Source organism: Sarcophilus harrisii, chromosome 3, assembly GCF_902635505.1.
Source record: "Sarcophilus harrisii chromosome 3, mSarHar1.11, whole genome shotgun sequence".
NCBI lineage: Eukaryota > Metazoa > Chordata > Mammalia > Dasyuromorphia > Dasyuridae > Sarcophilus > Sarcophilus harrisii.
In genome coordinates, this window is record NC_045428.1 from 173,105,869 (window position 1) to 173,128,259 (window position 22,391).

The 22,391-nt window shown below is 36.4% G+C and overlaps 1 protein-coding gene across 5 annotated transcripts in view; it reads left to right on the forward strand.

Moving 5' to 3' along the window:
- The window catches only part of TGFBRAP1 (transforming growth factor beta receptor associated protein 1), a 60,327-nt gene extending 40,894 nt beyond the window's left edge, over window positions 1-19,433 (forward strand). For 4 of the 5 annotated variants that reach the window (XM_031958797.1, XM_031958800.1, XM_031958798.1 and 1 more), the window contains 5 exons: window positions 1,108-1,251; window positions 4,681-4,827; window positions 5,659-5,818; window positions 14,304-14,737; window positions 16,551-19,433. In XM_031958797.1, coding sequence (XP_031814657.1) covers window positions 1,108-1,251; window positions 4,681-4,827; window positions 5,659-5,818; window positions 14,304-14,737; window positions 16,551-16,727 — 1,062 coding nt within the window. In that variant the 3' untranslated portion in view covers window positions 16,728-19,433. The remainder of the gene's footprint in view (window positions 1-1,107; window positions 1,252-4,680; window positions 4,828-5,658; window positions 5,819-14,303; window positions 14,738-16,550) is intronic. The other variant, XR_004232865.1, reaches the window with a different exon arrangement.
- Window positions 19,434-22,391: the final 2,958 nt, after the last annotated feature.

The following is a 22,391-nucleotide window of genomic DNA, read 5'->3' on the forward strand; positions in this document are numbered from 1 at the left end:
TCAAGAGACATAATTTTGGGATAATTTAATTATTTTGTTAATAATGTCAGCATTGTAAAAAGGATAGTCACTGGCCTCTCTCTCTCTTAGACCAAAGACAACTATGGCAGATTAATGGCTTATTTGCCTTTTTGGAAGAAGAATAATCCTGAGGATGGCAATCCAACTCTTATTGGTTAACGATTAATGAGGGTGGACTTTATAAAAAGAAGTGAACTTACTTCCATGAGGAGCTATGAGTGACATCATGTCAGCTCCAGAGTGAGTGGGACTATCCCTGTATCCAGTCCACTTCCAGCCTTGGGCAATTTAGACAAAATCTACCCAGGCTTGATTGAATAGAATTCATCTTAGATTAGAGATTCTTTGTAAAGTTGGATGGGGTCAGATAGAGGAGAAGATTAGGTCAACCTTCAGAAACTGAGATTTTGAAATGAGAATAGAAAAAAGGGGAAATCTGAATCTTCCCACATCATTAGTTATTAATAATTATTTCTCTCTTTTTTTTTTTTGCTAGAAAGACCATTCCTAAGAAAGTGTTTCCAAAAACTTTCTTCTTATTCTCACATATCTACACAAATTTCATAATAATTAGACTAATAACATAATAATAGACTAATAATTAGATTGAAATATAAAATAAAACTATTACTTAGTTCAATATGTGGTAGCATTGCTTCAGCAAAAAGTAATGAAGGTAGTGAATATCTCTTAAGTCATATACTTCTAGTGATTCTAGTCATAACTGTGCGTTCTTGGGAAGTGACTCATTTGAGAGGAGTTATCAGCCACTTGACATTGTTCTGCTTTGTTTTTTTCCCCCACAAACTCTTCATAAAGTAATGTTAAGGTAAAGAGAATAAGTAATCTCTGCTTTCTGTAGTGCAGTGGTGGACCTGGGGTACAGAATATAACATAAGTTTCTTTGTTTTATTTAATTGTACTTCTTTGTTACTTTGGTTCTATTAGGGAGAGCAGGAATTGCTGGGGAAATGACAGCAATGTCATATAAATCAAAAAGAAAAAAGACCAAGTGTCTCAAACTTATTTAAGCTAATTCTAGGGGATATATAGTTAATTAACCTATTTCTTTTCCTTTTTTTGCAGTTATGGGTGAACATTGTGAATGGAGAAATTCATGACTCTACTCGTGCAGACCTTTATGAATATATTGTTGATTTCCTAACCTACTGCTTAGACCAAGAACTAGTGTGGAAATATGCTGAGTGGGTATTACAGAAAAGTGAGGAGGTTCGTGCTTCACAGATGTCTTCTTTCTTTGATTGGGGGGGGGGGGGAAGTTATTTTTAGAGAAAAAAATTTTGAGCTACTTTCTGACTTGTATTTTACTTTTTTTTAATCTATTCCCCTTAACACTTTTCCATCATAACACCCATTTTAACTTGAATATTTAGGTAAGTACCATATTTTAGAACTACTGCTGCAGATTTTTTGCCTCTCTTGAGGCAAGTCATTTCTTGCCAGGTCATATTTTGTAGCTTTCTTGAAACTTCATTTTAAGAGATTAAAGTCTATCATTTCCTTTTCTGTGGGCTAAAGCAAAGTTAGAATAAATGGTAGTGTTCCATTGTTTGGCTTCCTGGCGGAGGGAGTTAAATAGAAGCTGGAAATGCAGAACTGTCTCAGTCCTACCAACTAAGTACACTCCCATATGATAATCCATTGTCCATGTTGCCTGCCATTCCTATTTCCATTGCTAAGTCCTTCTGATTAAAGCCTACGGTTTGGTCCCCCTTGGGTAAGAAAGCAGAAGCTATAAACTAAAGTGGGGGGAAAAGAAGCTGTTGCATCTTGGGATAGGAGAGAAAAGAAGGCAGAAGTAAAGTTGTGGTCATGCCAGGAGGTAGGGATAGGGGTGGCGTTAGGAAAGAGTGGAGTTGGTGCATCCACATAGCACAAAGTACTCAACAGTCAGCAAGTTAGTTAGTCAGCATTTATTAAGACCTTGTGGGTACTAAGCATTGTGTGAAGTTCTGGAGTTACAAAGAAAAACTAACCCACTCTCCTGCCTCATAAAGAGGAGTTCACGTTCTAATGGAAGAGACATGTGAATAAGTGTACATGAAGAGAGAGGACAATCTCAGAGGGGAGACACGAGTAGCAAAGAGGATGGAGAGAGCCTCCTATAGAAGCTGTGATGAGAGCAGTCATGAAAGTCTAGGATTCTAGGAGTTTATGGCAGAGAGTAAAGTGTAAGGAGATGGAAAAAGTAAACAAGGGCTAGTTTATAAAGGACATTGCATGACCTGCTGGAGTGGTGAGGCCTATACTTTAGGAAAATTATTCTTACAGTTAAAAAGCATAGATGATGGGGTTAGCTAGATGTTACAGTAGATAGAGCACTGACTGTGGAGTAAGGAAGACCTGAATTAAAATTCAACCTCAGACACTTAACACTTCCTAACTGTGTGACCCTGGGCAAGTCGCTTAACTGGAATTTTTGCTTTGCGCCCCCTTCTTCCCCCAAAAAAGGGCTAGAGGATAGATTGGACTGTGGAGACACTTGTGGCAAGGAGTCTAAAAGCAGAACAGATGCAGATTAAAAGAAGTGGGAGAAAAATCTGTCCCTCTATGAAAAGCACTGAACTGTCTGAGTTCACCTACAACTATGGGGATAGAGTTTGCAGTCCAGTGGGGCACCTGTGGCTAAAACTAGTTTTTTTTATCTTGAACAAGTCATCTTGGATTTAAGTACCCTTGGGTGGTTTGGTGAAGAATGTGCAATAGTTGTGCCACATATCTTAATAGTACTGCCTCTATTCACCTTAAAGCTGTTTTCAGAGAGGACATGGAAGTTGCTATTGGTTAGTGATAGCACTGGAAACGGACATCATGCTTTGTTGTTAAAATGTTGATCTTGGGGGCAGTTGGGTGGCACAGTGGGTAGAGCCCCAGCCCTGAAGTCAGGAGGACCTGAGTTCAAATCTGGCTTCAGACACTTTCTAGCTGTGTGATCCTGGGGAAGTTACTTAATATTGATTGCCTCTGCAAAAATAAAAATGTTGATCCTGTGGTACTAAAGAGGTTTAGTCAATGGGTGAGGAAGTCTGAAGAGCACTTGTACAGTAAATAAGTTCTTTCCCCAGAAAATAGATTTTGCTTTTGACAATATCTACACATTTCTTGGAATATTTTCTTGAATTTGACCATATTATTTTCTCACAAGAGCTTATTTTGTTATCTTTCCTAAACCTGTTATATTGAAAACACTTATAAATATTGTAAAGACAAATAACAGTTCTATATCTTTTTAGAGATTATCTAGCAGAGGAAGGAAGTAGTATTAAAAATGTCTAAAATAATGAATGATTCAAAAATCATTTCTATGAAATTTTTCATTTTGTTATTATTTTGCCATCTCTTCCTTTCCTACATATTAACTTTATCATTAAATTTCCCTTGAAATAACTTTTCAGTTTTTTGAGTACACATCAGCTGATAGGAACTTGTAAGGTGGCAAGCGGCAACCATCGTATTTAAGCATTTGCCACTTTACAAAATTCACAGATTTATTTGGACAATCTGTATGCATTTAACTCTATTGAATCAACTAGTTAATGGTCATTTTTTTAATTTAATTTTTTTGTTACATTTTAAGTTCCAAGTTGTCTCCCTTCTCCCCTCATCATAGGACACCATTTGGCATAGATAGGGATGTGAGAGTGTGTGTGTGTATGTGTGTGTGTGTGTGTATGCATATATATATATGCTCACATGTGATATATATATGTGTGTATTTGCATGTATATAAAATTATACTATGTATAGTTCTATTAGATCTTTGGAGATGGATATATCTTCATAGGTCCTTTGTAGTTGATTTGAGTATTTGTAACACTCAGAATAAATTAGTCATTCACAGTTATTAATATTTCTGTTACTGTATACAACATTTCACTCTTCATTATTTCATGCAAGTTGTTCTTTCCTTATTTTTCTAAAATTAACTTGCTCAACATTTCTTATAGCACAGTAATATTCTACCAGGTCAGGTTTGGTTTTTTTTCATAATGATCTTTCAGTTGTTCTTCAGCAAGAAGATATTATTTTTCTTAAGTGAGTTGTAGATTGATCCAAGTTGCTATACCTCATATTGCCAAAAAAGTAAACACTTTATTTTCTCTGTTCAGCCTTTACTGTGTAATGAGGCAGAGGCTAGAGCACTGGACCAGAAGAAATCCAGAATTCAAATTTGGCCTCAGGCACTTAATTAGCTATGTGACCCCAGGCAAGTGTCTGCCTCAGTTTCCTCAACTATAAAATGGAGATGATAGCACCTACCTCCCAAGTTGCTGTGAAGATCAAATGCGATGTTATTTGTAAAAAGTGATTAGCACAGTGTCTGGCACATGTCTGGTGATGTGTGTGTTTATGTATAAACATGCATATGCTTGTCCCCTTCTTTTCCTAGCTGTGTCTTTTCATATCATTTTAATAAAAAAATTTTAACATTTATTTTGATGTCAGTATCTTACTATGATCTCATTTTGTTAAATCTTTGCTAGTATGAATGTCACATTGCTTTGTGCTTGCATGCTTTGTATTATTCAGCATTATTAATAATTCCTTAACTGAAGTATGAAATGTACAGTAACTACAACAGGAAAAAAATAAGGTGACTTGGAAAAGCCTAATATCTAAAATGTCACCTTTTTTCAGGTTGGAGTTCAGATTTTTACCAAGAGACCTTTAGAAGAACAGCAGAAAGATATCTTTAACCCAGATGACATCATCAACTGCCTTAAAAGATACCCTAATTCCATTATTAAGTACCTGGAACATCTAGTTGTGGATAGGAAAGTACAAGTAAGTGCTTCAGAAATTCTTAGTCTTCTTTCTACAAAGCTATTGATGCACTGAGTAAGAGCTTAGATTGGATGACCTCAGATATCCCTTCCAAGTCCAAGATGCCATGAAAAAAGTATAGGCGATACTTTTGTAGTTATTGTGGGAAGAAGCTGAGTTAGATGATAGAATTTTTTACAGAGCACATTGAGTAAAATTGTATTATATACCATATGAGTACTCAATAAATACTTGGACTGTCTAGATGATTTCAAGAGGTCTTGGGAGGAGAAGACCTTGAGCTCTATGTTGTAATGGTCTCCTCCTCCTCTCCTCTGCCCTCATTCCCACATTCAGCTTTTTCCTCCTTCCCTATCTTCCTCTTGTTTCTCCCTTGAAAGGATTAAAGAAGATTGTCAGTTTGGATAATTTGGTTTTCTTGTTTTTCCAAAACAATCTCTATAATGATTTTATTTAAATCTTGCTACCTTCCTTCTACAGAGTCTTAAGTAAATTCCTATTTAAAATATTCCATTGCAGGAAGCAGATTTCTTTCCCTAAGATTTCTAATTCATTTTTTTAAAAAGTTGTGGTTTCTAGAACAGCTTTGAATTTCTAGGGTAGCTTTGAAGTCACATGTTGGCCTTTTGTCTTATTCTTCATAGGGCAGGGAAAATACTTTATAAACCTTAAAATACAGTGCCATGTAAAATTCTGTGGGAGTGTTTGTTAATTGATGTTAGTAATTTCATTTAAAAGAGGGTTGTTTTTGGTTCCTGTGGCAAAGTTTGTTTTTTTAATTTTCCTATGTGCAGTGATGTAGTGTATTCATTATTTATTCCTTTACTGCAGAAGGAGGAATATCACACCCACTTAGCCATCCTCTATCTAGAGAAAGTGCTTCAGCAGAAGCCCAGTGCAAATGGGAACTGTGCTGAACTAACTGAAACTCAGGCAAAGCTGCGGAATCTGCTTCAAAAATCTGATCTGTACCGAGTCCACTGTCTGATAGGTAAGATCCTCTTCATCTCAAGAGCATTCAGCATCCTCTTGACTTAGAGGCAATAGCTCACATCTGCAGGGTCCTTTACAATCACAAACCACTCTCTCCCTATTTGAGGGAGGTCCTTAAGGGTCTCTTGTTCCCATTTTACAAATGGTGGAACAGGTACTTAGAGAGGTTAAAAGACTACAGGTCACCCAGCTGCTTTTAAGTCTCTGAGGCCAGGCTTGAAACAGATCTTCAAAGTCCAGCCTTCTTTCCATCATTTCACAGCATCCCCAACCCCCCACACACAGTTGCCTCTCTGAAGTTTCAGACTATAATTGTTTTCACTTTACTTGATGAAAGTTAAATTGATTTAAATCTACAAGAAGCAGAAATATGGATAGCATAAGGCTTTGCTCTCCTTAGTATCTGTTTTTTAAGTTAAAGAGTTAGCATGACTTGGTCACTGTAGAGGGCCACAAATAAGACCCTTTAGTCCACTAAAAGGAACCCTGTTGACTATGTCTGGTTCGGCTCCCCTTCTTCCCTAAGGGCTCTCGCCTTCCTGAGAAGTCAGGGGGCTGTGACAACCTGTGTTGTGATTGAAGAAGAGTGATACTCTATAGCAAGGCAAACTATATAGCAAGTTGTTTATGTGGTCCTGCATGCGCAGTATATAGTTAGCGCATGCACAATGTGCTATAGATATGTAAGGGTATTAGGGTATATAAGGTTGAGAGAATTTGGAATAAACGGACTCCATGTCTGACCATCCACATGAGTCTCGCCTAAGATCAAGGACTCAGGTGGGTACCAAGATCCTCTAGAGAGGTAGTCTAGCCATTACAGATCACTGTTACTTCCATGAATTTAGCATAAGATTCCAGAATTGTTTGGAATTTTTTTTGATGCTTGCCATGCTTTTTCCTTTTGAATTTGACCTGGAAAAGTAGATTATAATACTCTCTCCCTCACTCAGAAAAAGAAGGTTCATTCATCATGGAAGCACAGTTCTTCAACTGGCAATAATAGTTCTAATTTTACATTTAAAGGTACCAGTAAATCACACCTACACTTATTAAGAGCAGCCATTTTCTAAACTGCTGAATGCTTTTAGAGGACATTATAGAACCATTGATTAGGCCTGCTACAAATTTATGCCAACCTCAGCTTTGACTTTTCATAAATCCTTTAATTAATCTTGGATTAACTTAATTATATTTTTCATAGCTGCTATTCCAAGCCTTCTTAAGCCATCACCTCCATCCCATTTCCTTCTCCTTGAGTCAGTGATTTGTCTTCTGTTTTTTTGGAAGTACAATTAAATAAATTTTTCTAATTAATTTTTTTAACGAGTAACTTTACCATGTAGCCCAGCTGAACAGTAGTAGCATGCTCTCATGGGTTACTAAATGACATTATTCTAAGGCTGCAGACCAATAGGGAAGTATGAAAGTATAGTTTAATGGTAACAACTTCACTTGATGAACACTTCATATTGAATTTTGTGTTTTCTTGCTTCATTTATTATAAGATTTGTATTTGTTAATAAGTAAATTAATATGAATAATAGTTTTATAGTGATTTTTTTTTGAAGCCCTCCAAACATGCTTTAGGCATGATAAAATTTGTCCTAAAACTCCTTGTTATATTTAGATATGTTTATATGGAAGATGGCCATATTATAGTAGAATCAGTGCTTGTCTTTAAGTACCTTCCATTCTGTCAGAGAGCTATAATAAGAGAATAATTTGCAATGAAAGAGAGCACTAACAAATAGAAAAATTAAGAAGAGTTTCACTAAAGTGGTGATACATTGGCTGAACCTTGAGGGAAGCATACAGTTCTAAGAGGAAAAAGAAAGGAGGAAGTACCTTTCAATTTAGAAAACCTCAGCTTCCTCACTCCCTCAACTTCTGTGAGTTCTAGTTTACTCATCTGTAAAAGGAGAATAATAGTAATTGTTTGTCTTTTTCACAGACATTTTGTAAGGATACAGTGAGATATATTTGAGAGTCCTTTGTAAAGTGTAATGTAAATTGTAATGTTGTTGGTCAGTATTATTAATATTAATGAAGCAGCATATTCTAATGGATAAAGGATTGGTCTCAGGTTCAGGAAGTCATGGTTCAACAGTGTCTCTGACCTTGGGTAAGTCACTTACCTTCAGGGTCTCAGGAGGTTTTTCCAAGAGTATAAGTTGCAGTAAAGAAGCCAGTTTGCCTTGATGGAAGGAGTTTTCCTCATTTCAGAGTTCCCTGTATCTTCGAAATCACAGGTCTAGTCCAGAAGAAAATTGAACATAACTAAATATTAATTCGACTTTAAAAAAAAAGAGAGACACCATATGTTAAATACTTAATAGAGTATTTTAGAGAAGACTGATTATTAAAAACATTTTCTAAAATATGCAGAAAAGCTTCAAACTCTCTCTTGGTATTCAAGACCTTCAAACCGTTAGCGTGACTTGATTACCAGTACTGTAGTCCTCAAGATAGCTTTATAATTTGATCTTACATTGCTTGTTCTACTTGATGAATTGCTAGAGCAATCAAACTAGACTGATGGATACTTGCCCTTATTCATATGGTTCCCTCTCCCATTTCTGTGCCTTTTCGAACCCTGTTTTCCTTGCCTATAATGGGCCCATTTACTCCCTTTTCCTGTTTAAGTGCTTGCCTTTCTTCCAGCTCCAAGAGAAATACAGAAATACCACAATACCGCTTCCATGAAGTCTTTCCTACTTCCCACTAGCTGTGATAGCATTCTCTTCCCACTTTGTTTGAATCTTTCTTTTATATGCTCTTAGCTAAATGTATGCACATTTGCCATGTAATTGTTATTGTAGATTCCATATTCCTCTATCATATTGTAAATTTTTTGAAATAGTACCCTTTTTAAATCTTTATATCCCTAGAGCCAGTATAGTATAGTGGAAAGAGTGCGTGGAAATTGAGATTCAAGTCTTGTCTGTTACACACTTACTATCTGTATGTATATCTTAGATAAGACAAGATTATCTCTCTGCCTCAGTTTTCTCATCTGTAAAATGAGGGGGTTAGTCTATGTCTTCTTAGGTGCCTTTCAGCTCATCTTGTATTACATAGAGTAGACATTTAGTCAGTTCTTATTGAATTGAATTATCAAACATCCACAATATGCAAGGTATAATACTAGATGCTAAAGGTACAGAAATGAATCAGTGCTTGTCTTTAAGTATCTTCCATTCTGTCAGAGAGCTATAATAAGAGAATAATTTGCAATGAGAGAGAGCACTAACAAATAGAAAAATTAAGAAGAGTTTCACTAAAGTGGTGATACATTGGCTGAACCTTGAAGGAAGCATACAGTTCTAAGAGGAAAAAGAGAGGAGGAAGTACCTTTCAGCTACACGATTTGGAAAGTCTGTAAAAGCATGGAGAAAAGGGAGGGAGTCTCAAATTTGGGAAACAATTAGTAAGCTACTTTGGCCAGAAAGTAGATTGTATGAAGAAGAGTAATACAAAATAAACCTGAAGGAGTGGATTGTGGAGGCTTTTAAATGCCAACCTGAGAAATGTATATTTTATCCCAGCATTACTAGGGCCACCACAGATTTTTCAGCAGTCTAATAACATGGTCAAATACCTTAAGAAGATGATTTTGGCATCTGTAAGAAGGATGAATTGGGGAGGAAAAACATCAAAGAAATGAATCTAGGAACCACTAGGATGTCATTGCAAATCCAGTCAAGAAATAAGGTGGTAGCCATGTGAATAGATGAGATGGAAATAAGATGCCAAGGTTCAGGTGGCAAGACTTGGCAGTTAATTGGATTTGGAAGGTGAGGGCAAGGGAAGAGTTAATTCTTGAGGTAGAGAACCTTGATGACTAAAAAATATGAGAATGCTTTCAGCAGAAATAAGAGAAATTGGAATTTGAATGTTAGTGGGATGAGAACTAGTTTTATTTTGGATATGTTGAATTTGAGATGCCAGTGGACAAACTAAGTGGACATGTCTAGCAGACAATTGACTCGAGTTCAGGAAAGAGATTAGGTTAAATATAAGAATTTATGCATATCATAATTGGTATGAAGATCATAAATAATAGCTAATGTTTGCATAGGTCTTCACAAAGACCCTGTGAGGTAAATATTGTAAATATTGTTATTTCCATTTTACTAAGTCCCCAGGTGGATTTAAATGAATTGATCATACAATGATCACATAGTGGCTGAAGTGTGGGATTCAAGCTTGGGTCTAATTGACTTCAAATCTAGCATTTTATGAGAGATAGAGAGACTGAGGAGAAACAGATGCGTGGAAGAACCAGGAAAACAATTAGAGTGAATATTGAGAAAATACCATGCACTGATTGTTGGGAGGACAGTTTCAGCCCATAGTATAATCAGAAACCATATTACAAAAGGTTTAGAAATATGTAGGGATCCTTTGTCTTTATTTTTAGTTGGTGGATTGTCTTCTTCCTTTCTTCCCCCACCAAAAAAAGAAGATAGCCATTGAGACATTGTTGGAAAAGGTTTGGAGGGAGGTACAGCAAGCAGAACAGTTTGTGATGGAGACTTGTGGAATTCATTATATCCTTTTTAATCAAGTAAGTGGAATGAAATGAGAGTTATGGTTTCATTTGGAGTTAACTTTTTGTGTTCTGTTTATGTTCTGTTTATGCAAATGCTCTTATTTGGTATTTAAGTTCAAAATTAAAACTTTTTTTGAGTTTAGATTTAGAAGTAGAAACAACAGTATAGGGTAATGTTTTTTTCTTCCATAAGAGTTTGACTGTAAGCGGGAGAAGAAATACAGAATGAGAGTGGAAGTCTGGTAGAGTTAAATGGTTTTTTTGTTTGTTTTGTTTTTGATGATAGGGAAACCTGAACCTGTTTGTAGATGACAACTAAGGAGCCAGTAAATAGTTACTGAAGAAGAGCAAAAGAAATGATTGAAGGGGAAAGTTTATGGAAAGGAGGGATTAAATAGAGCTACTGGATTTATCAAGGAAAAGAGCCATCTCTAGTCCAGGTACTCCAGAAGCAAATGACAGAATAAAGGAAAATAGACTGAAGTTTTCAATTGTGAAATAGGAAGAAAAGAGAGAGAGAGAGATCATGACTGATAGCCTTGATTTCCAATTTACTATTAAAAAGTAAAATCCTCTATCAATAAGGAATAGGGAAGAGGCTTAGGAGATTTGAGACCAATAGAGGGACAGTATCTGAAGGAGGTATGATGGAATGTCAGGGGAAAATTACTGTACAGCTCTTAGGGTTCTTTTGAGATTATATCACATAAATTTGTTGTGGATTTAACAAATTCTGTAGCTTCCTCAGATTCACTGTCTGACTCATGACAAGTTTTTTCCCCTGATCTTTCCATCTTTCTAAGGGCACCCCCTCCCTCTACTCTCTCAGCTGAGAACTTTTGCCTCCTATTTCACTGAAAAAATTGAGGCCATTCTCCAACTACTGCCCACTCTCCTTACATCATTTAATTGTCTCTTTTACTATTTCCTCCTTAATCCTTGTTTCACATTAAAACATGACTCTTCTCCTTGCTAAGGCAAGGAATATGTACCTCTTCACATGCACAAATGATTCCCATTTCTTCTCTTTTACAAAAGATTATCCTCTCTCTTTATTAATCTTCTTCCCTATGTGCTATTCATTCTCTTCCTATGTGTTCTATGTTTTTCTGCTGCCTATGAAAATGCACATGTTGCTATTGTCCTTAAAAAAATCCTAATTTGATCCAACCCCACTAGCTATTGTCCTATATCTCTCTTTCCTTTCATGACTAAACTCTTTAAGAAGTTCATCCATGCTGCTTCCACTTTCTTTTCCTTCTCACTTTAATTTTTTTTTTTTTTAAACTCAACTGCAGTCTGGCTTTTGACATCATTTAATTGAAACTGCTTTCTCTAAAATTACCAATGATCTCTTAATCACCAAGTCTAATGGTCTTTTCTTAATGCTTATCCTTTTAGCTTTTGGTATTGTTGATCCCCTCCTCCTTAATACTTTCTTGAGTTTTCCTGATTCTCTCTCATGGTTCTCCTATCTGAATACTCAGTCTTTGAGGACTCAGTTTCTTAGATCTTTATCCAGGTCACACTGCTAACCCTGGGTCATCCTTTTCTGTGCTATTTCACTTGGTGATCTCAGTTCAAATAGATTCAATCACTGTCTCTATGCAGATGATTCTTACATCTATTTATCCAGCTCTAACTATTCTCCTGACCTCTAGTCGCACATCTCTAATTTCCTATGAAATATTTCAAACTGGATATCCTTTAGATGCCTTAAATTAAATATGTGCAAAAATGAACTCATTATCTTCTCCCCCAAACTCTTCCTTCTTCCTAACTTTCCCATTGCCACTATCTTTCCAGTTACCCAGGTAACATAAGACTGGTCCCCTCTTTTACCCTCTTTTATTTAATCAGTTGGTTAATCTTGTCAGGTATCTTCAATCACATCTCTCACATATGGCCTTCTTCTCTGACATTGCCACCATCCTGTTGCGAGCCCTTGTCATTTCAGATCTATACCACTGCACCACTGCAATAGCCTTTGCTTAGTCTCCCTGCCTCAAGTCTCCTCCCGATTCCAATCTGTCTTCCACTCATTTCTTAAATTGATCTTTCTAAAGCATAAGTCTAATCATGTCGACCCCCTACAAAACCCTCTGTTTGAGTTTTAAAACTTTGGAGAGTTCATAACCTGATCCCCTTCTACCTTTAAAGTCTTCTTGTACCTTACTTCTCTCCAAATACTCTGTGATTCAGTGACACTGTTCTCTTTGCTATTCTTCGTACAAGATAGGTTGTCTTCAACTCCATGGATTCTCATGGCTCCCTCCCATGTCTGAAATTCTGGCTTCCCTGGCTTCTCTCAGATCTAATCTAAACAATCTCACCTTTGGCAAGAAGCCTTTCTCAGTCTCTGTTAATGTTAGTGGCTTTCCTTTAAGATTTTCTCCAGCTTATCCTGTGTGTGTATGTGTTTATGATATACATATCTATATACATATGCATGTGAAATATATATATATATATATATATATATATATATATCAGTCTAATGGGAAAAAACATACACACAACTACATAAGCAAGATAGATGTGACACACAATATATATACATATGCATATGTAAGATTTATTTTGTTATATATGTAGATACATAAGACACACAGATAAGGTATGTGTAATACACATGACATATAAATGTCCTCTGTATCACAAATGTCTTCTGTATGCATATTGTCTCTCTCTAGTTTGAGCTCATTGAGAGCAAAGACTCTCTGTGCCTATCTTTGTTTTCTTCTTACTTAACATAGTGCCTGGCATTTAGTAGGCACCTAATAAATATTAACTTGACTTAAACACAGACGGGCATATGGAGGGCAATAAGTGAAGAGAAAAAGAGAGTTGGAATTTAGCAAAGTAGATGCAGTGAGAGGAAGAGGAATAAAGGGATTCAGGGTCAGAGGACAGCATAATTTTGAACCAGTAAAGTCTCTACGGAGAAAACAGGGAAGGCTAAAGGGACACAATAAAAACAAGGAATACATTAGAAAAGTCTTCAACTTGTCCTACTCAAACCAGAATTACATGTAACTATACATACCACAGTTCTGCTCTATTTCATCATCTGTTTTCAGAATATCCCTCTGTGATAGGAAGGATTCCTTTATTATTACTCCAGTTTTTACACCTTTTTACTTGAAGGCACAGAAATAAAGTAACTTACACAGCTTACCGAGGGTAAAAATGAGATTAGAACTCAAGTTTTCCTTTTTCTATCCTATTGTTGCCTTTTCTAATTTGAAAGATTAGAAATATTAAAACATACTTAGAAATAATTTGTATATATAGATTCACTCAATTAATATGTAAATTTCTCTCAAGGCAAACATAAATTGACATAGCATTAGGAGTCAGTGCTTGGATACCATGGGCCTGCTATTCCTCCAGTGTATGCTAACAATGGGGAATGGGGTAAGGAATAAGCAGTTATATAAGACTTTATAAGACTTCTTATATTCCAGGGACTGTGTTAGGATGCTTTTGTATGTGGTGGTGTCACTCTGAAGCCAATGAGAGACTTTCTATTAGAACTGGAAGTAATTGGTGAAGCTGTAACCAAGGCCTTTTCTCTGTTGAAACATTTGATGTCCCAATTCTGAAATTTTGAAAAATATCCATTCCAGAGACATTTGTAATTGTTATATAAAGAGAATTTGTATTATGCCTGATTTTCCAGGGCCTGAATACCAAGCAAGAAGGTGCATGAAAACATTAACTTAGTCATCTAGATGGCAGTATTTAGCAACATCTGTAATCTCCCCAGCTAGGTTATATTTTTTATAATGAATTTTACTTTTATGTGTTCTTAAAGTAAAAGGAACATGAAAGAAAATTGAATGGGGTTGGAACTTAGGCAAAAGCTCAGATGCTCCTTTGGGTTCTATTTCCCTCTCATTTTTAAATAGCTTGTTCTCTCTGACAGATAAAATCCAGGGGACCAGTCTTTATATGGAAAGTGCAATATTACATGGAAAGCTGGAGAAGCATGACAGAGCCCTGCACATTCTGGTACATGAGCTAAAAGACTTCTCTGCAGCTAAGGATTACTGCCTGTGGATTTCTCAGGGTAAAGACCCTTTGTACCGGCAGCAGCTCTTCCACATGCTGCTCTCTGTTTACCTAAAGCCGGGACCCTCTGACTGTGATCTAGTCTTGGCTGCTGTGGACCTCTTGAACCAGCACGCCACCGAATTTGATGCAGCTCAGGTTTTACAGCTGGTGCCTGACACCTGGTCAGTTCAGCTTCTGGCCCCTTTCCTTACCAGGGCAATGAGGGAAAGCCTTCACACAAAGAGGATGACTCAAGCTGCATTGGGCTTGGCCAAATCAGAAAACTTACTCTACAAACATGATAAGGTGAGGAGGTTATTTTTACCTGGTCAAGTTTGACCTGTTTATAAAAGAAAATTGAGGTAGAGTGGAGGGGGTGGCTGTATTGTTTTTGCTTTGTTTTTCATTCATAGGATCATAAGTTTAAAGCTGAAAGGGGTCTTAGAAATAGTCAAATTCAACCTTCTCATTTTACAGATGAGGAAACAGAGAGGTTAAATAGCTTGTCTCAGGGTCACACAGGGGCAGCTAGGTGGCACCAGGGGATGGTACATTGGGCTTAGAGTCAGGAAAATTCATTGTCATGAGTTCAATCTAGCTTCATACACTTATTAGCTGTGTGTCCCTGTTTGCAGGTCAATGCTATTTGCCTCAGTTCCTCATATGTAAAATGAGTTAGAGAAGGAATTGGCAAACCAAGACAATATCTTAGCAAACTAAGAAAATCCCAGGAATCACAGAGAGTTCGATACAATTGAAAGGATTATCAGTGTCTGAGGCAGAAGTCAAACCCAGGTCTTGCTGACTTCAGATTCAACATAACATTTCTATATACCACATAGCTTGTTGTTTACCATTTTTTCCTCTCTGTAATCATGATAATTCAAAAATAAGTCCCCATTTAAACATGGTATCAGTGGTGCAGCCAAGTAGAAACTGGGGAGGGAAACAGAAGCATGATGCTTCTGGCTCCACTTCTTCCCTCCTGGCAATATCAGAAAGAAAAGCGTCGGGAAAGGATGTTTAATCCCCGGAGAATTCCTTATGTTCTCCCTAAAAAATTACATTGACTTCCTTGCTTTTCCTCTTATAAGTCTTTCTATCTCCCAATTCCAGGCTTTTCCCTAGCTGTCTCCCGTGACTACAATGCTTTACTTCATCTCCTGACTTCCCCAGTCTTCTTTAAGACCCAACTAAAATCCTGTCTTCTACAGGAAGATTCCCAATCCTCTTTAGCTCTAGTTCCTTCCCACTGAAGTTATCTCTAATTTGTCCTATATATACATTTGGTACGCAGTTCTTTGCATGATGTCTTTCCTATTAGATGGTGAACATCTGAAAGCAGAAGTCATCTTTTGCTTTTCTTTGTATCCCCAGTGCTTAGTATGGTCTCTGACACATAGAAGGCACTTCATAAATGTTTAATGACTGGCTAGCTAACAGTTAACATTAGATATGCATTGTCAGCCTGCTCAATTGTGCTTATATATATTGTACAGTAACTTTGCATTTTAGGAAACACAAGGCTCAAATTGGGAATGAATGAGACTGTCAACAACAGAAATATCTCAGAATATTTTCTAAATTTGTGCCTCTGTGCCATTAACTAGTTGTGTGATCTTGGGGAAATTATTTCACTTTTTTGGGCCTTAGTTTCGTTCCTTTGAAAATGAAAGAGTCCAATAAAGATGACCTTTAGGTCCTTTGCAGATCTAGCTTTGGTTAAAATTAACAGACACTTCAGAGTAGAATTGAAATGCTTTAGTCAACTAGACCAACCACTAAGCAGCCAAAGCTGGCTGGGACTTGGCTTGGTTTTGCAAAATTAGAAGTTGTTTCATTAACTTATACCTAGCATTTATTCAGTATCTACTATGTGCCAGGCATGGTGCTAAGTACTTTATGAGTGTTATCTGCAACTTGTAGCTGCAGTGAGTGATCTTATTTAGTTTGTATTTTGTACAAGGTCCCATTTTGTTTTAACCTTTTCAAGAAACTGATGATAAATGACTCATAGAACCAATGATTTGATATATCTCTCCAGAAAATTAAAAAGACAGTATTTTTAAATATTGCTAGAAGACACTTAAGATTCATGATTTTTATTTCCTTTTTACAGATAAAGTTAAAAGGAAACCCAGTTCGGCTGTCAGACAGAAACCTTTGCCAGATATGTGAAAGTCCCTTTTGTGAGCCTGTGTTTGTTAGGTATCCAAATGGTGGTGTTGTCCACACTCATTGTGCTGCAAAGAAACACACGAACCCTCACTCATCTAGCCCTGGCAGTCGGACTTGAAAAAGGCACATGTACATTTGCAAACATTTATTCCTTTACAAAATGTGCTGGATAAAAAGACTAGAGTACAGCTGCTGTTAACATCAAGATGAAGGGATTATACCCGGGGTGCTGGGAAGATTTCAGTTGATGTGAAACATGAACATTTAATTGCTGATCTTTTTTATGAATGTAAGTGAAAATAACCTTATATAAGTAGAGACATTCAAGAGTGAACTTCTCCTTGTACATAGTAATCAAAAACAAATGTCTACTTTCTTCTGAAAGAAAAATGAACCTTTGTCATCAAGGCAAATCGTGAGGGAATTTAAGACTGACAAATTCCCTTCTTTCTTTCAAGAAACATAGATTTGCACTGAAAAATATTTTGCTATAATGTGATATGGTGATAAGGATTTTTTTTTTAATCCAAGGAAGTGGTCATTGTTTAGAGATCTTGTTAAATAGAAGGGCTCACATTGTGCCGCTCACTCTCAAGATCCTGCATTAATCACGGTCAATACAGCACATCCATTTTTGGTATCTACATCCATTTTTCTAGGAATAGATCATGAACTATACTTTCGCTTTGAAATTGCTGGCTTTGGGGAGCCACTTCTGTGTTGTTACTGTCCTCAGTTTCCCAACCCGTTATTTTGGTTGGCTAGATTTCCACTAAGCCCTAGCCCTAGTTTTATTTTTTTGTTTTTCTTCTCAATGGAATATGATCGTATCTATTGGAAATAGCCTCATGTGGCTTTTAAAAAAAAAAAACAACAAACAACTTACTTTCAGGACCTAAAAGACAGTGACAGACAGTAATCAAGTTAGTTTACCTACTTAGTGGTCACGTTTTCATTCCTACATCCTATAAAAGTGTTCCCTCACCTGCCTCTGTGAAATTTTACATCTAACATTGTACTAGAAGATTTTATTTTTAACTTAAATCATATTCACATTGACTTTTTTTTTTTGTCGTCCCTAAATCCTTTTGATTTACTTAAGGTTTTTTTTTCCTTCATTAACAATTTACCTCTTATCCAGAACTTGGATCATTAAAAGGGAATTACTCAGTGGGGACAAATGGAATGTTGTCTTCATGAGATGCCTGTTTTAACCTCATGTATTTGGACAAGTGGTTCGAGAAAGCTGCCTTTGCACAGATGATGGAGAAATACTTTCCCTGATGAGTGCTTTGTCCACTACTACAAGGAAAAAAAACCATAAGGCAGTCTTGCCTCCTGATATCTTCATACTTTTTTAAACATTTATTAATAAAACGTGAAAATGCTTTTCATTCTCTAAAGATTTGGAATTCATGTTGTATTCTTGGTATTACTGATCATCTAAAGCCACTATTATTGCATTGTCCTCTTTTAAGATTTATTATAGGACACAGATTTGTGGTTAACTGACATTCAAGAAAACCACCCATGCAGCTATTACTTTCTAAATACAAGCACTATTTTGTTACCTGTGATAATTTAATGATACTAAATGGTGCCCTCTACTACTCTTCATCAACTACAGACGTGTAAAGATTTGCTGTTTAGCCCATTTCCAGTTCCATTACAAATATCCTAATTGTAATCTACTGTTTCTTTCCCCTTTTCTAATTCCAAGTGGGTAAAAAATTAAGTGTCACTACATTATTTGGGGATTAGGGGAAGGTTATCATTCTCTCAACTCACTGTTATCTGAAGAATAAATTATTAAGAAATTATGCTCTGTAGCTGGACTATATCGGATGTAAATTAACTTGTGATTAATTCAGAACCTGCTCATGAATTTTGCACAGCCAATGACTCTATTGCTTACAGAATGATTATAATATTGCACATGTTGTAATTACAACTTGTGAGTTTGAATTTATGCTCCATGAAGAATGGACACAATTATGTGGAACAATGCACTTTTTAAAGTACTCCCTCCATGGTCTGCACAGAAGTTTGGATAAGTCTTGATGATAATGTCATCTTTTCACTGAACAAACAATAATCCTGTGAAACTTATTTTAAGCATATATATATATTAGGAACCAGATTTGAGCAGTTCTCCATTTCTACCCTATTGGGGGTTTGGCACAAACAATAGTCTGCCTCTTTGTGCAGAATTATCTTAAACTTTGGAAGTAAACCCTTTCTTCTGTTTGCTGAAGTCCTCTTTCTTATTTTATAACTTAAAAAAAAAAAAAAAAAAAGAGGTCCTTCCCAGTAGGATATCTACTGTTTTGTAATCATGCTACTGTATAGAACAATTAAAATGTTTGTTCACTCATTCTTGCTAGTAGATTTTGCATAACTCTGGTTTCATTCAGCATGATATAAACTGTTTACATTAATACTTCGTGGGCAATAATGTGCTATTTTAATGAACTACTTATCTGCTATTGCCTATAAAGTATTAATGTGCATTAAAGATATTATGTTTGCATTAGAGAATGTCATCTGAACTTCAAGCTAAAGAGTTGACATCCATAAGAATAATGAAATATGCTGCTACTTGAAAAGGGGGTAAGACACAGGCACATTGTGTTAGCTGTGGTTTGCAATCAAGTTTATGCCTGTAATGCAACAAAGAGAACCCCTATTTTCTGCTTGCGCTCTGCAGAAAATTTTTATCCTTGCTACTCAGTTTTTTGACTTCTGATTATGTCAATACACAGGGCCAGAAATACACAGAATGTACAAATGTAAACATATGGATTTTATTAAAATTCTTCTAATTCTTGGTTTCTTCTCAATGTTTTTTTTTCCTTTTTAATGTTTGATGTATTTCAAGGAATTTTTGTTGTTTTCATTGTCTTTAAAGCTTTCAGTGGTTCTTCTCAGCATTTGATTTCTCAACTCAGAGCACCAGCTCTGAACTCAGGAGGATCTGAGTTCAAATTTGGCCTCAGACACATAACACTTCCTAGCTGTGTGACCCTGGACAAGTCACTTAACCCCAATTGCCTCGGGGGGGGGGGATTTAATATTAGACTTAAAAATCTTTTGCTGCTAAAGTCTTGTACTGCTCCCTGCCATTAACTGCTTTCAGGTTAGTTATTCAGTGAAAGGATCACTTTAAATCTTTCAATGGTTCTTCCCAGCATTTGTTAAACAGGTAGATCTTTTAAAAAATTATACTACAGATTTAACATATATTTCTACCTTGCTTAACATACCAACACATCTTGGGGAGGGCATGGGGGAGGAGGAAATTGGAACATGAGGTTTTGCAAGGGCTAATGTAGAAGAATTGTCCACGTGTATGTTTTGAAAAATAAAAAGCTTTGATTAAAAAATATATATATATATATATATATACACACACATATATATATGTGTGTGTATATATATATATACACACACAACAGATTTACAAATCTTTTGCTGCTAAAGTCAGATTCTTGCATTGTTCACTGCCATTAACTTCCTTCAGGTTAGTTTCTCTGTGAAAGGGTCGCTTTAAAAAAGAACATTTAAGCTCTCTTGTACCTTTCAACTCTAATTCGGTCCAATTAAGCAAGTAATAAGTTAATGCAATTCTTGGGTTTCAGTAGTGACCATTTTTCAAAGAATACAGTAATATTCTCCCATCTGTGGGAGTTTAACAAGACCTTTTCTTTAACAAGGCCTTAAATCAAGACATAGCACAATGTCTTAAGTGAGTTTTTATAACTCTTCAAAATGCTTTCAGGTACAGTTGATCCTCAGAACAATCATGGGACATCTTACCAAATCCTTGTGGCAGGGCAAGTGGTAGTTTTCTGATTGACAAATGAGGAAATTGAGCCTGATCATCTTTTTGTTCTGTGTTGTCTTCATTTTGCAGATGGAGAAACTATGAACCTCTCACTAAATCCCTCTTAAGCTACTTATGTATGGAAATGGTCTTGGCAACTTAAAAGCAAACTAGCAGCCTGCAATCTTCAGCATAATCTAAAGCTTCAAATGCTTTGAATGTTCCAGGCAAAGAAAATTGACTGTTATTCTTGTACCAGGCTAGTTGTCACTAGGCTAGTTGTAAGATACATTTTTGGCAATAGCAATCCTTTAAAAAGCATTTTCCAAGGCTTAATGGGTGATATCTGTGTAAATGAGGACAGCTAGGTGGCACAGTAGATAAAGCACTGAATGTGTGTCAGGAAAACTCATCTTCACGAAGTCAAATCTAGCTAGGTGTGTGACAAAGGGGAATTCATTTAACCCTGTTTGTCTGTTTCCTTATCTGTAATATGATCTGGAGAAAGAAATGGCAAAGTCCTACAATATCTTTGTCAAGAAAACCTCAAAGAATTAGACACAACTGAATAGACTGAACAACAATCTGTGAAAGTAGTGCCTATATCAAGTCACAGATACTTAATATTAATGTATCAGAAAACCTGGTTGAAATAAATCCTTGCTCTTTCGTTTATTTCTGTGTGATCTGGAACTCTGCTGGGTACTACCTTCAGGGAAGGCCAGAAAATGCGATTTTACAACTTTTAAAAATAGCCTTTGGAGGAAGAAAATAGCAATGTTAGAAATCTAATTCAACTTTTATTTATCAATGAAGAAACTGAGATCCTGAGAGATTTGCCCAACAATACATCTAGAGAGTGTCAGAAGATGGATTCCAACCAGCATCTTCCACCCCTCCCCATTCTCCTCCAAAGTGGCTCATGAGATGCTGTGAATTTTCAAAACAGCAGGGAAATCCAAAGTGATGAGAGAGCAAGCATGTCAATTGAAGTTTTAAATGTGTCTGGTGGTAGAAGTAAAGGCTGGTATCTGAATCAGTTAAATGGACTGTGACTGGTGTATAGAGTAATTAGACATTAACTAACACCTCATTTACTCTGAGCAAATCTGTCAACCTTAGCATTTAAAATGAAACTGTATGTCAGTAAAGACCATATGGACCAGGAGTCCTTTCACCTTTTTAAAAAAGTTAAATGGACTCGGTACCATCTTAAAAGCTTATTAACACATTGTTGGGAGACAGGTCACTTGAATTAATGAAGCCTAGTTTTCTGAGGATTGCATTCTGAGAAATGAAATAAACAGCCATCATTCAGTGCTCAGAGTAGGAAATGTCTAAGATGAGTTTCTATAGCAGTTCAGGTATCCTGCACAGCCTGATTTAATAAGCTTTCTGGTAACAGGAGATCAGGCTAGCAAGCCAAAAGGTATTCTGCCTTGAGATAGTTAGCAAAGATTTCTAGGCAGAAGTAGGCTAACATTTCCCTAGAGCGTGGCTTTTTGGAAGGCAAAACATTCTCTTATGTTTGAAACTACTGTCATTAGGGAAAATATTTTACTATCATAATGACTCACACTCAGACTTTGTCTTTGAGATGGTAAGGAGACAGGAACAAAACTTAGGGAAAAACCCTATAGCAGAAATATATTGAGATGGTCACATAAGCAATAGAATGAAGGACTAGACATTTTCTCTGATATCTACATTCTCAAACTTTTCTAAAACAAATTATCTACTACAGATAAAGCAATTTGATCTATTTCCATGGTCTTGGGCACCCAAAATGCAAAGGAAGGGAGAAAAAAATACCACCACCCAAACCTAGGAACTGATACTGACCCTGAGTTCACTCAGCACCCCTGTGCCCTCATCTGTGCTGCCGGCATACTAAAGCTTACAGCCTTACCCATCCCTTGACTTCATTCCTCCTTCCCTCTTCCTAGTGCAGTAGTGACT